A 13755-nucleotide genomic window follows, 5' to 3' on the forward strand; every position below is an offset into this window, starting at 1 on the left:
CTGGTTGGGCAAACTCCCATGAACCCTCCAACACCCTAGTGAGGGTATAGAGCTGGTCCAGTGTTCCACGGCCAGGGTGAAAACCGCATTGCTCCTCCTGAATCCGAGGTTCGACTATCGGTCGGATTCTCCTCTCCAGTACCCCGGCATAGACTTTCCCAGGGAGGCTAAGGAGTGTGATCCCCCTACAGTTGGAACACAATCTCCGGTCCCCCTTCTTAAAAAGAGGGACCACCACCCCGGTCTGCCAGTCCAGAGGCACCGTTCCCTGAGCTCCACGCAATGCTGCAGAGGCGTGTCAGCCAAGACAGCCCCACAACATCCAGAGACTTGAGAAACTCGGGGCAGATCTCATCCACCCCCGGAGCCTTGCCACCAAGGAGTTTTTTGACTACCTCAGCAACTTCAGCCAGGGTAATGGACGAGTCCCCCTCCGAGTCCCCAGCCTCAGCTTCCTCTACGGAAGGCGTGTCGAAGGGATTGAGGAGATCCTCAAAGTACTCCTTCTACCGCCCGAGGACATCCTCAGTTGAGGTCAGCAGCGCACCACTTCCACTGTAAACAGTGTTGGTGGAACACCGCTTCCCCCCTCCGAGTCGCCGGACGGTTTGCCAGAATCTCTTTGAGGGTGACCGAAAGTCTTCCTCTATGGCCTCACCGAACTCCTCCCAGGCCCGAGTTTTTGCCGCGGCGACTGCCAGAGCCGCCGATACCCGTCAGCTGCTTCAGGAGTCCCATGAGCCAGTCAGGCCTGACAGAACTCCTTCTTCAGCTTGACGGCATCCCTTACCTCCGGTGTCCACCACCGTGTTCGGGGATTGCCGCCGCGACAGGCGCCGGAGACTTTATGGCCGCAGCTCCGAACCGCCGCCCCGACAATGGAGGCGTGGAACATAGTCCATTTGGACTCAATGTCCCCAGTCTCCCTCGGGACCTGGCTGAAGCTCTGTTGGAGGTGGGAGTTGAAGACCTCTCTGACAGGGTCCTCCACCAAACGTTCCCAACAGACCCTCACTATGCGTTTGGGCCTGCCAGGTCTATCCAGCTTTTTCCCCTGCCATCGAATCCCGCTCACCACCAAGTGGTGATCAGTTGACAGCTCAGCCCCTCTCTTCACCCGAGTGTCCAAGACATATGGCCGAAGATCAGAAGAAACGACTACAAAGTCGATCATCGACCTCCGACCTAGGGTGTCCTGGCGCCAAGTGCACTGATGGACACCCTTATGCATGAACATGGTGTTCGTTATGGACAAACCGTGACTAGCACAGAAATCCAATAACAACTCACCACTCGGGTTCAGATCAGGGAGGCCGTTCCTCCCAATCACGCCCCTCCACGTGTCACTGTCGCTGCCCACGTGGGAGTTAAAGTCCCCCAGTAGAACGACAGAGTCCCCAGTGGGAGCGCTTTCCAGCACGCCCCCCAGGGACTCTAAAAAGGCTGGGTACTCTGCACTGCCGCTAGGCGCATAAGCACAAACGACAGTCAGAGACCGTTCCCTGACCCGAAGGCACAGGGAGACGACCCTCTCGTTCACCGGGGGAGACTCCAACACATGGCGGCTGAACTGGGGGGCTATTAATAAGCCCACACTCGCCCGCCGCCTCTCACCCTGGGCAACGCCAGAATAGTGGAGAGTCCACCCCTTTCTCTTTTAACCTTTTTCAGCTAATACAAAAAAATTCAATCCTATGGCATGCAGACATTCATTCAACCTCTGACTTCCTTTACAGTGGATGCAGACTGCGGTGCCTCCAAGGCCTGTAACTGCTTCCAACAGTGAACTTCATTGGCTGAAAATGGGGTCTGTGATTCCGTAGCCTGAAGGACTAAGCCATCAGAAGGGATGTTATGATCCTGACCACAGTGCCTGACAACTGCTAGGAGGAAATTCTGCCTGCACAGTTATTCATCTGACAGAGCTGAACTACTCTTTTCACTGGACAAAAGGAGGTAAATTTACCCTGTGTCTCTTGTGCACTTCATTCCATGTTACTGTTATGAGAAATATGAGACTAAATTAATTACACACACCACGTATGCACACACACACACACAGACACACACAATGTCTCCAACCGGCGGTTCTGAGGAGGGTTGCGATGAACCGGAGCCTAACCTGGCAACACAGGATGCAAGGCTGAAGGGGGAGGGGACACACCCTGGACGGGACACCCTAGACGGGACACCAGTCCGCTGTAAGGCACCCGAAGCAGGACTTGAACCCCAGACCTGCCTAAAATAAATTATACAGTCTAAAACAAAAAAAAAAAAAAAACACACACACATTAAAAAGTTTCTTCCCCTGCATAATGAGCATACATATTAGGAGCGCTCACACTTACAAGTACATGCAATTTTGATTTTAAAATTCCCACAATTACCATCAACTTGCACTTTATGAGATGCTGTACAAAAACAGACAATGGGGTTCAACGCACAAGCTGTGGTGATGTCGAGCACCACACAATAGGTGGTTTGATTTCTCCTATGCATCTCAGTTGTGTTTTTTGTGTGCTCATTTGCACATCTCTGTGAAATACTTACTATTCATCTGATATTTTACAAATGATAGTCTATGAATAGCTCAACAAAGAGTGGTTATGAGCACTATGAATGATTACAGTAATTACATTACGTGAATTGGCTGACTTCAGATATTCTGGACGTGATTTTGAATTAAAGTCACTCAATAATGCAGCAGGTAGACCCGATGCATCAGTGGGCATAGCTCAGTCTGTGGAAAGCTTGCACGTTCTCATTGGATTTATGTGGTTTTCTTTGGATGCTCCAGTTTCCTCCCACAGCCCAAAGAACATGTGACACAAGTGAAATGAAAACTCAGAACTGTCCACAGTGTGTGTGAGTGTGTGTGAGTGTGTCCTGTGAAGGACAAGTATTCTCACTCCAGTGTACCCTACCTCACATCCCATATTTCCGGGATAGGCCTTGGACCACTGTAACCATGAACTGACCTACAGAGAACCAATAATGGAGCAGTAGACAACTGAGCTTATTGAACCTTCACCATCATCCTGTCTAAGCCACACAGAAAGGGACATGGACACAGCTTATATTTCCAACTCTGAGAAGTGATCGTGCCATGTTCCGGAGAACAAGCATGGCTGTGCAAGTCACATATTGCATCAATGAAGTATCAATTTGTATGTCGAGTTTTATGACTAAAGAGCTATGTCCATGGATATGTACGTCAAGCCAGGACACCATTTTGCACAGAAAACATCAGACTAAATTATGCAAGATTTCCCATCTCTGTTTCTCAGTTTACACTTGACCTTACCATGGTTTCCTCTTCATTGCAGAGAAAGGATTCCTTCTCCAGCTTTTCATACCAGTAAGCTTTCTGCAAGTGTCTTTTCATTCACCCATCACGTTCAAGTAAATATCTGGCCTCCTGCAGTCTTGAGGGGGCAATTACATGCTACACTAATCCTAAAAAAAGACAGCTTTGATATTCCTAAATGACATGAACAGTTAGCTTCTTCCACGGCATAAAGTTTTTTAGGAGGTGGATTAATGAATGTTATTGATAAAGGCACTCTACATGGGAAAGGAAACAAACAGAAGAGAGCAGACAGTGTTTTCTTGAACTGCCTTAGCAGAATCAATCTAATTATCCAAACAGAATGGCTTCTTGTGCTGAATCATTTCCATTAAACTGTGACAAGGAAGACACAGTGGCATGTTGCATGTGCTGATTTTCCTGCTGGACGGCAAGAAGCAAAATAAAACAAAACAAAAATGAATGCTTCTCACTAGACTGATCAGTTTCATATGACCCTTCAGCTGGTTTATGGAATTAGCTTATTACCAGTGATGCATGTCAGCACATGACAAGTTGGTCAAGGGTGGGGATGAATGCAAGGTATTTAAGCATACTGCCAAATCAGGGTGCATTGACAATTCTTTTTAACCTGGGGGTTATCTATAGATGAAGGCAGCAATGTCCAAGCAGAAGTATAGATCCCAGCACTTTTGGGAGTGCTCATCACATGAGGTATGAAGTACTGGGTTGGATGTCTGTACATGTACAAAAAAAGTAGAAATGCAAACACACACACACACCTTCTGAACCACTTGTCCCATACAGGGTCGTGGGGAACCGAAGCCTAACCCGGCAACTTAGGGCATAAGGCCGGAGGGGGAGGAGACACACCCAAGACGGGACGCCAGTCCGCCGCAAGGCACCCCAAGCGGGACTCGAACCCCAGACCCACCAGAGAGCAGGACCTGGTCCAACCCACTGCACCACCGCACCCCCAAAATGCAAATAATGCACAAAAAATAGAGGGAACCGCAACGAAAAACTAAAACAAGAGTTAATCCATTGAAAAGATTCAGGATGATCTTATTTTTGGACAAAATATGTTCTATGTTTATCACGCAACTTTTACTTGCACACATTACAGCTAAAGTGCAATAATTTGATCCCAGAAATGAAGCATGCAATGTCACCTAATCTGTTTTTTCCAGAATACACCAAACTCCGTGTTTCTACAGTTACCAGGGTGAACAGAGGACGCTGTCAGCACACAGCCATCTTGCTCATTCAATCTGGCTTCCAAGTCTTCACTCCTTTGTGCCTTTTCCTCAGCATCCATTGAATGATGGTGACCAAACACCTGGTGACCGCTGGTGTGGGATTAAAGAAAACAGACCTAAATTTGGCTGTTACAGGCAGAACCCATCACAGAGGTATAGGCCACCCCCGCTTTGCACTCTCTCTTTCTCATCTGACCTTGTTAGCATTTCAAGTGTAATTAATTATTGAATGGGATGGTTTAAAAAATCCAGACACTGGTCTGGGCTCTGCGCTGGCTGTGGGAGAGGCTTTGATCAATCTTTAGTGGCAAAACGTGAAAGGCCTTTAAGTGGTACAGCAGGTGTCTTTAGTCTATCAGGAATGTAAAAGCATCATGTTTATTTCCAGGAAGACTTATTTACACTTATGTTTATGCAATGAAAGCTGACTGGTGCAACAATGTGAGTCAGCAAGATGCCCAGATATCATGCCATGGGCCTTCCTCTGCTCTTTTGCTTACTAAATGATGTTATAATTCTCACACCACAGTGATCCGCAATCCCAGCAATATAGCACACCCCTGGCCCTGTTGAAAAGTTTACAAATGTCAGAGTTTGTGAAAGGATTCTTAGTCTGCCTCATTTACACATGCGGAGGTCTGCTTTCTGTACAGTTATTGTACCGCTGAGAGAGGCGTCTTTCGGGTACTTACTGTTACTACAAATCTAATCAGAATGCCTACTCTTTAGCTGCGAGCACTGTTAAACTGCCTGTCCCCATCTGGAGCAATGACACCCAGAGCAGAGCAATATCCTAGGATACCGAGCACTCCACAGACCCTGAAGCAAAATACAAACAACCTTTCATTATGTCATGAGTATCATGAAAGAGTTAAGAATGCGTTTCATGTTGTCTGTGATTTGGCAGAACAACAAATGATTTGTTGCCATGTTTTGTTTACTGTAGAGTCCCAACACAATACTCGACAGATTCTCTAATCTCACCATATTATGGGATGAAACTGGGGCACAAATAAATCCATGCAGGAGCGAGCTTTTAAGCTGACAGTCATGTCACAATCCTGAAAAGCTGGTATTCGGTGGTTACTTCCAGTGCTGGGAGGACAACTGACTGTTACCTATTATGACAACATCTCAAAGGAATAAGAGACTCACATGAAGGCTTTAACAGGGTATTCAGCTTCTACTTCTATTTTACAAAGGAAAAGAAAAACCTTACAGCCCAATCTGAAATGGTATTATCTTTAAATTAAAAAAAAAAAAAAATCACACTTAATATCTGTATGGGCTTTGTAAACATTTAGCATACAATACACCTGAAGGTTATGCCTTTTTGAAATCTGATCTCACAAAAACACATACTGCTACACCTTCTGTTCCTTCATTGTTAGTGCTCTTACCCAACCAGCACCCCATAATTATAGAGACAGTTATTACTACTTATATAAAGCAGCTTCTCTGGGACAGAGGCATTGAAAACAGAGGGATCTGGAGGGCTTGCAACCTGGTAAAAAATGGTAATTTTGACAGTTTCGTTGTGGTTTCTTGGACACCATTACTAACTTTTGTTAAAGGTGCTACATCCATCATCATACTTTGCACATTAATAGAAACCTATTTTTGTTGGAACCCCCACTGTTTGTTGTTTAAATCCTGCCCCTTTGACCGCGTTTGACCCACAAACAATGGCATCTCTCACAGCCAGAATACTACAGCAAAACTATGAGAAGACTGTAAACAGTGGGAAGACAAAGTTCACCCAAGAAATAAGAATGGTCTGAGAAAGAAATTGAACCGATGTAGATTTCTGTAGCATGTTGATGGCATGCCTCCGAAATCTTAGTTTCCTGCAGCTCTGACAAACAAGCACACAAGCAAAGTTTTGATGAATGAGGCTTTTCAGGCAGAATCCTCCCTACACCACATCCACGAGATACCACTCGGAAATAGTGGTGAAACAAGAAAAGTCACCTTATTTGAAGAACAACAGAATGTGTTGTTGATGTACCAAGTTTTGGTATTTCTAGACAATTGAAAGGGCTTGGCGTTACAACAAGATGGATGAAGAGCCTTCATTGTTTGACCACCCTCAACGGGACTTAGTGATCACAAGCAGAGTCACGAGCTTTTACCATAGATTAATATGACACCACACTGTAGGTCAAACACTATGTTTACCAGATTTTCAGCTTCTACACAGCATTTCAACCATTTTGTTAAAGCTGTGTAATAAATGCCAGTTGAATTCAAAGAGCAGATGGCTTCGTTTGTGACTGCATAGGTGCATACTGCAGGAAAACTAGATTTAACTACAAAAATTGCCTACTACACAGATATAGCTAACATGAGCAGCTTAGACCAACTTCATACACTCAGTATTATTAAGATATTACCAAAGTACCATTGTTACACTTCATGTATTTCAGTGGTGAATGGTGCACATTTTATGCATTTAAAATTATCTGATGGTGAATGGGAAAAAAGAACAAATAAAAATCTGAGCAGGCATAGACATATTAAGTGTTCTGTGCCAGAATCCCAATAGACCTTGACACACCACATCACAGCCCAGTTTGACTTCCAAAACTCAGTGAGTTATCATTTAATGAAATATCATGTATGTTTCTTTCTCCACAATACACACACACACACACACACACACGATCTTTACAACCGCTTGTCCCAAACAGCCCCTTCGCTCATCTACTTCTGCTCGCTTGGTGGTCCCGCGCACGAAAGGCAAAGCTCGGAGGTTCTCGGTTCTGGGTCCGTTGTGGTGGAACGACCTTCCCCTGTCACTCAGAACTGCGGAAACTCTGTCTGTTTTCAAGAAGGGTCTGAAAACCCACCTTTTCCAGATCCACTTTGCCCAAGATCTCTTCAGATCATCTATGGTGTAACTGTTCACGCATCGTAACTCCAGACGCATCCCCAGATACAACCTTTATTCAGCCATTACTCTGGTATTGTACTGCTCATTTGTGTATCTTATAATATTTAATTAAAAAAAAAAAAAAAAAAAAAAACTTGGTGTGGGTATTGGGATTTGTCTGTGTCTTATGCACCTACTTGAACGATGAACCTCAGTGTAGCAAGTGGTAGGGAACAAACTAGGTTTGCTTGAGACTTTCATGTCTGCAGCCATGTCTCCTTCTCTCAATGTAATGCATAAATTGTACTTTCGCTGAGATGTACGTCACTTTTGACAAAAGCGTCTGCTAAATGAATAAATGTAATGTAAATGGGGTCGCGACAAGCCAGAGTGCAAAGCTGAGAGGGGAGGGGATACACCCAGAACAGGGCACCAGTCTGCCACAAGACAAGCAGGGCTTGAACCCTAGACCCACAACAAAACAGGCCCTAGCCAAACCTGCTGTGCCACTACACCACTGTGTCCCCCTTCTCCACAATACATATTAGCAAAACAAAAAAGTATTCTCAGTTTTCTGCAAGACAACACAATTACAACGCACACACTGACTGAAACTGCTTGTCCCGAGCGGGGTTGCGGCTAGCCAGAGCCTAAGCTGGCAACACAGGGCACAAGGCTGGAAGGGGAGGGGACACACCCAGGACAGGACACCAGTCTGTCACAAGGAACCCCAAGTGGGACTCTAACCCCAGAGCCGCCAAAGAGCAGGTACAGGCCAAACCCGCTGTACCACCACACCCCCCTATACAATTACAAGTCAAAGGAAATTGGAAAACATCTAGTCATTCATTCTCCTGAATAATTAAGCCTGAAATATTCATTTTCACAGCCATATTACATCAACATTGCAGATTCAGTACTACCAAACCCATTTAGAAAATTAATAGAAAGTAAACATTTTTTCACAGCCTGTGATCAAGGTTTGGTTCAAGCAAGGAAAAAATTTGAAGTACAATCACTTAGAGCTGCCATTTGGACCAGAAAAAAATTGCAGAGAAGGGAGAAAGCCATTAATGTGGTCATTGGTCTTATACTCTAATGACATTACTGCATTAATATGAAGCACTGGACAGGCACAAATGCAATCAGTAAGCTCCAATGGCCCGTTTCCCCTTGTCTGGGAGAGGAACAAAAACAACCCCTCAATTTTCCCTCAGCAAAATCACATGCTAAATGGTGAGACTCCACTCAGCCTTCTTGAAGCAGTCAGGCAATGGAGCCTCAGATGGGAGAGCTATCCTGGCATTTACAATTGGGTGACAACTGTGGGATGAGGGCGGAGGGTGCAGGATCATTTATACGATGCATATAAGCAGGAGATTGAGTTTATGACACAGATTAATTACAGGTTCTCCCATTTGGAATTTCCCTACTTTTGACTAAGCCTCCAGCAAGTCTAAATCTTTTTTATGCACTGCAATTTGCTGTGAGACAACAAAAGCAAATCACACATCTCCCTTGGCTTTCTGACAGACCCCAGGAAGGAAATCCCATGTGCAAGAAAGTGAAGGGTCAGTGGGTTGTGTCTAAGAGGCTACTGGGGATTTGATCACTACCTCCGGATGATTCTGAAACGATTAGTCTTCGTTAATCAGTGGAGAGCATCAGTTTTGCTCCAGCTAGTTTTATTCCACCGGGCCTGTGAGTCATATGACCTGCCAAGGATCACACGGCAAGTTAGCACCCCGTAAAACCTTTCCAATTAAAGCTACAAAAAGCTACAGCTCTTCTTAGTGAAAATCAGAGGTAAAGAGTTCTGAAGATACACATGTCTTTTTACAATATTTATACTGAAAGGTCTATCTTGGGACAATGTCAAGTTGAAATTCTGACAGCACAAAAAAAGCCATGATACCATTTTCTGAGAACTTTATCACAGCGGCGCATTTCAGCGCAACGTCACGCTACTCCTATCACAAAGATCCACAGATTTGCTGTATTCAAAGTTCAATGAGAATGGCTTTTTAAACCAATCAGGATTACATTCAGATTAAGACAATAATATCTGTCCCACTAGCTTTTCAGAAGATTATCCTGAATCACTTTGAATGATCTTAAACACCCTGGGGACACATATACCAAGCTGTCAGTTACCTGGAGTAAAGGGCAGCGAGGGGCTTGTGGAAAAGTTCAGTTTTGAACTTCCGCCTTGCCGGGTGAGATTCAGGTCAAGTCGCGTGATGGTCCTCTTGTTGCCGTTTTTGTCAATGACCTCTGTGGTGACCCTGGGCTGGTCCCTGCCCTCCACACACAGGACATGCCCTCCTGTTTGTTTCTCATGACCAGTACCATGGTCCCCTTCCTCCTCTGGCAACAACAGGATCCGATGGTTGAGCTGGGGGCTGGGCAGCTTAGAGGACAGTGGAGAGGGGATGGGTGACATACTCTGCAGGCTGTTGGTAGTGGGATAACAGGTGCTGAAAACCTCGCAGAGGGAAGGTGAAGAAGGGCTTTTCCTTCCTGACTGAAGGCTTGTGCATGGAGGGTGCAACTGTGTTTGCAGTGAGGGACCCCGGGTGTTTCCCATCCCTGCTTCAGGGTGCCCTCGTGTGCCTCTCCACTTCTCCCGCTCATCCATATGATCTGCCTGCTGCACCCTGTGAAGAAGCTTGTTCACCACTTCATCTGAGGCTGGGGAAACAGTCAAAGCAGCCCTGCAGCCCTGGGCTGGTGCCAAGGAGGCCTGAGGTACGTCACATGCCTTGCCAGAATCTGTCTGGTTCAGTACAGGTGCAAGCAAAGAGTGGCTCACCTGCTGGACAATGCCCCCTGACTCCTGCATGTCAGCCACCACTTGGACCCTGGCACGCCTCCTATTTGTTTTACTGCACAGCCAGGGAGATGACGTACTGCACGAGCTGTTTGCCAAGGTGATGCTCTCCCTGGTCGGACGCAGGTTGCCCCCAATAAGCATCTGCTCCTGCAGAAGGTGGACCTGCTCGTCCTCCAGAAAGCTGTATGAGCCGGCACAGTCCAGGTAGAGCTCATTGTCGTACTCTGAGAGCTCGCTGCAAAGGTCCATGTCTGACTCGAAGTTTTGGCCCTTCTCCATTATTTCCCAACTTTGGCTGGAAACGTGGAGCTTTTCCTCCACACTAGTACAAGATCTGCTCCCCTGGGGAGACGTGGAAGTTTCTGGAGTCCTCTGGACATCTGCTGTCATCCCCGAGCAGCCCTGGGAGGTTTCAGAGACAGCTTTCTCCACTTTCCTCTTGATTTTACTCTGAAGACCCTCATCACTGTCCGTTTTCTTCACTGCCAATTTCTTGAGCTTACGGCCTCTTGAGGCACCCCTCCTGTGGTCTGGGGAGAGGGTAAGGGAGTGTTGCAGATTACTGCTGCTCAGCACTTCTCTGTGGGGGGGAACTCCTGCTGGCTGCAGGCCTTCTGGCTTGCCATCCTGGTTTCCCATCTTGACCCTGGCTGCACAGTCGGCACACAGAGCAAAGAATTCGGCCGCTGACTGTCTATGTTCAGCTGCCAGCCAGCAGAGCTCTGAAACAGAACCCTTTGCTGTCCTGCCAGAGTTCAGGCCCACAATGATGCTCTTTCCTGCTTGGTGCCTCTGTTTTACCCTAGTAGGCCCCTCCCCCTTTTGGTCATGACAATCAGAGGGCCGGTCCCAAAGGGAGGTCCCGCCTTTATACAGATACCCTCGGGGCCACCCTGCTGGAAAATACAGACTGATGTAGCTCAACTCTCGGATGGGTTTGTACAATTGCAGGACAGTGTGTGTGCCCTCCATTGTGGGTGCCATTACTAACGTGCTTTAATTAAATGGTAAGTCTCCAGAGGGCCCTGCTTTTAGCGTTAAGCTCAGTGCGAAGGAAAAGTCTGGTAAAAGCCGAGTGGTCATCTTCTTGGCTATTCACCGCCTGTTAAAAAACAAAAAGATATACAGTACTTCTGAGTCGGAGATGTAACTGTATTGTCTGTCACAGCGCTACCACTATCAATAATCACATCTTTCCTTCTTTGATATAGAGCATTTTTTTCCTTTCTAAAAAGCTTACTGAATATCAGAAACAAAAACAGAGCATTGTACCACATTTTCCCTCTACAAAGGATCAGTACAACTATTACTGTCATAATGTAAAGAATCCCAAAAATATCAAGAGATTTTATGGACATGTCAAATCACTCTGACATCCTCACAGAGACTGGAAACCATTTTTTCTCAAAATAAATTGTCTTGTACTGTTCCAGAATCTGGACCAGATAGATGTCTTCTAGCACATAGGTGAACATTAACACCTAGAGTAGACAGTCTAGTTATTTATGAACTAAATCTAGAAACAAGAATTTCAAGAAAGGTCTTTCTGGACCAATGGAGCTCAACCTGTGAACTTTAAAACTGCTAAAAAAGGAACATACACACACACACACATTTTCAGAACCGCTTGTCCCATACGGGGTCACAGGGAACCGGAGCCTACCCGGTAACACAGGGCGTAAGGCCAGGGGGGGAGGGGACACACCCAGGACGGGACGCCAGTCCGTCGCAAGGCACCCCAAGCGGGACTCGAACCCCAGACCCCCCGGAGAGCAGGACTGTGGTTCAACCCACTGCGCCACCGCACCCCCCTCAAAAGAACATACATAAAGCATAAATGTACCGACAGATAGGAATTCAGAACTCAGAACTCTTTTTTCCAGTATATAGAATACTGGAATTGGTTGTGGTTCAGTGCAAACACACACACACACACACAAACAGAGCACAGCAACCCACAGCAGAGACCATAAAATGATGGCCTGTCTTGCCTCTTAATCAGGTTTTTCAGGCAGCCATCCTTTTTAACCCCTGACTGCAGGCTGCTGTAGAACCTAAGCAAAAGTGACAGACAAAAACACAGGTCAAAGATACACACAAGTGAGCAGCAGAGATAAAATATATCCCTTACTCACCAATGAAATAGTGAGTGTTGCCAGTGTAATATTCAGTTCGGCATTCAAATAATATCAATTCATATTGAAACAGTCTTTAAAATATTACTCTTAAATTCCTTTTGCTGGTACGCATAAGTCAAGCAGTCAGCACTTACTTTCCGTATACTGGGAGCCAAAAATATTACTCAATAGCACATCATAGGAGTAATACATAGGCCTTACTGATGCACCCCTCTTGTTGTAGGGATATTTTTAAATAAATTAAAAATTAATTAAATTTGAAAATTAATTTTAGGTATCTATAAAACTACATACGTCACCCCTCATTTTGCATATTCCTAATCAAAATGCTCTACATTACACGCTATTCAGTGTTTACAAAAGTTTCCTTCTGGTTCCCATGTTTGTACATGATTCGCAGTGCTAGTATCCATTGTTCATAACCGGTGTGAACAAAACAAAACTTCTGCTTTGTCAAAAGTGAGATTCTCACAGTAATTATTTACAGTCATTCCCGCGTTTTCAGTTCACTTATCTAGCCACAAACAACAACAAGCAGATGTTTTATTTGGAACTTGTTTATCTTAATTCACTGCTTGAGGAAGTAAACGCCGGCCCTACTGCCTGAACCTGTCTGGCATCATATATTGAAATGCAACATTCACCCCCTAGTTACCGCCGCACTGACAACAAATAAAACACAAACAAGTGCCTCGCGGCGGTGTCTTTAAATAACCGCAAAGCAGAGCGGTCCTCCTGTCAAATTAAATGTTAGATGCTGAAGAGTGGACGTGTAACACACTGCAGGACACGCAGGGTATAGCAGCTGCACAGCAAAGTGACAGATTAATACACACACACACACACACACATTTTCAGAACCGCTTGTCCCATACGGGGTCACGGAGCCTACCCGGCAACACAGGGCGTAAGGCCGGAGGGGGAGGGGACACACCCAGGACGGGACGCCAGTCCGTCGCAAGGCACCCCAAACGAGACTCGAACCCCAGACCCACCGGAGAGCAGGACCGTGGTCCAACCCACTGCGCCACTGCGCCACCGCACCCCCTGACAGATTAATAACACTGAGAAAACAGCGATTTTACACCTCATCGCTCGTCGTGCTACATCACTGATTAACATACATACTGACATAAAATGAAGTTTGCTTCTGTATCTCAGGTACGACGGGGTATTATCTTTAAAAACATGAATTAATATAAAAATGCGCCTACCGCAATAAAATCCCAAAACGACACCGCAACACATAAAGCCATACAAAATACGTACTGTACAGTGTACACATTTCTCGGTCCAATTCTCAATATTCCTCTCATTTCTCCGATAGGCAAAGACTCGAGCGCCGG

At 45.9% G+C, this 13755-nt stretch overlaps 1 protein-coding gene across 1 annotated transcript in view; it reads right to left on the reverse strand.

The window, feature by feature from the left end:
- Positions 1–13755, reverse strand: part of LOC108928291 (formin-1) — a 106186-nt gene extending 92431 nt beyond the window's left edge. The window contains exons 1-2 of the mRNA XM_018742174.2: positions 13679–13755; positions 9593–11373 (exon numbers count right to left, since the gene is read on the reverse strand). Of these exons, the coding sequence (XP_018597690.2) occupies positions 9593–11255 (1663 nt within the window). The 5' untranslated portion in view covers positions 11256–11373; positions 13679–13755. The remainder of the gene's footprint in view (positions 1–9592; positions 11374–13678) is intronic.

The sequence above is a fragment of the Scleropages formosus genome, chromosome 15, assembly GCF_900964775.1.
Source record: "Scleropages formosus chromosome 15, fSclFor1.1, whole genome shotgun sequence".
NCBI classification, from domain to species: domain Eukaryota; kingdom Metazoa; phylum Chordata; class Actinopteri; order Osteoglossiformes; family Osteoglossidae; genus Scleropages; species Scleropages formosus.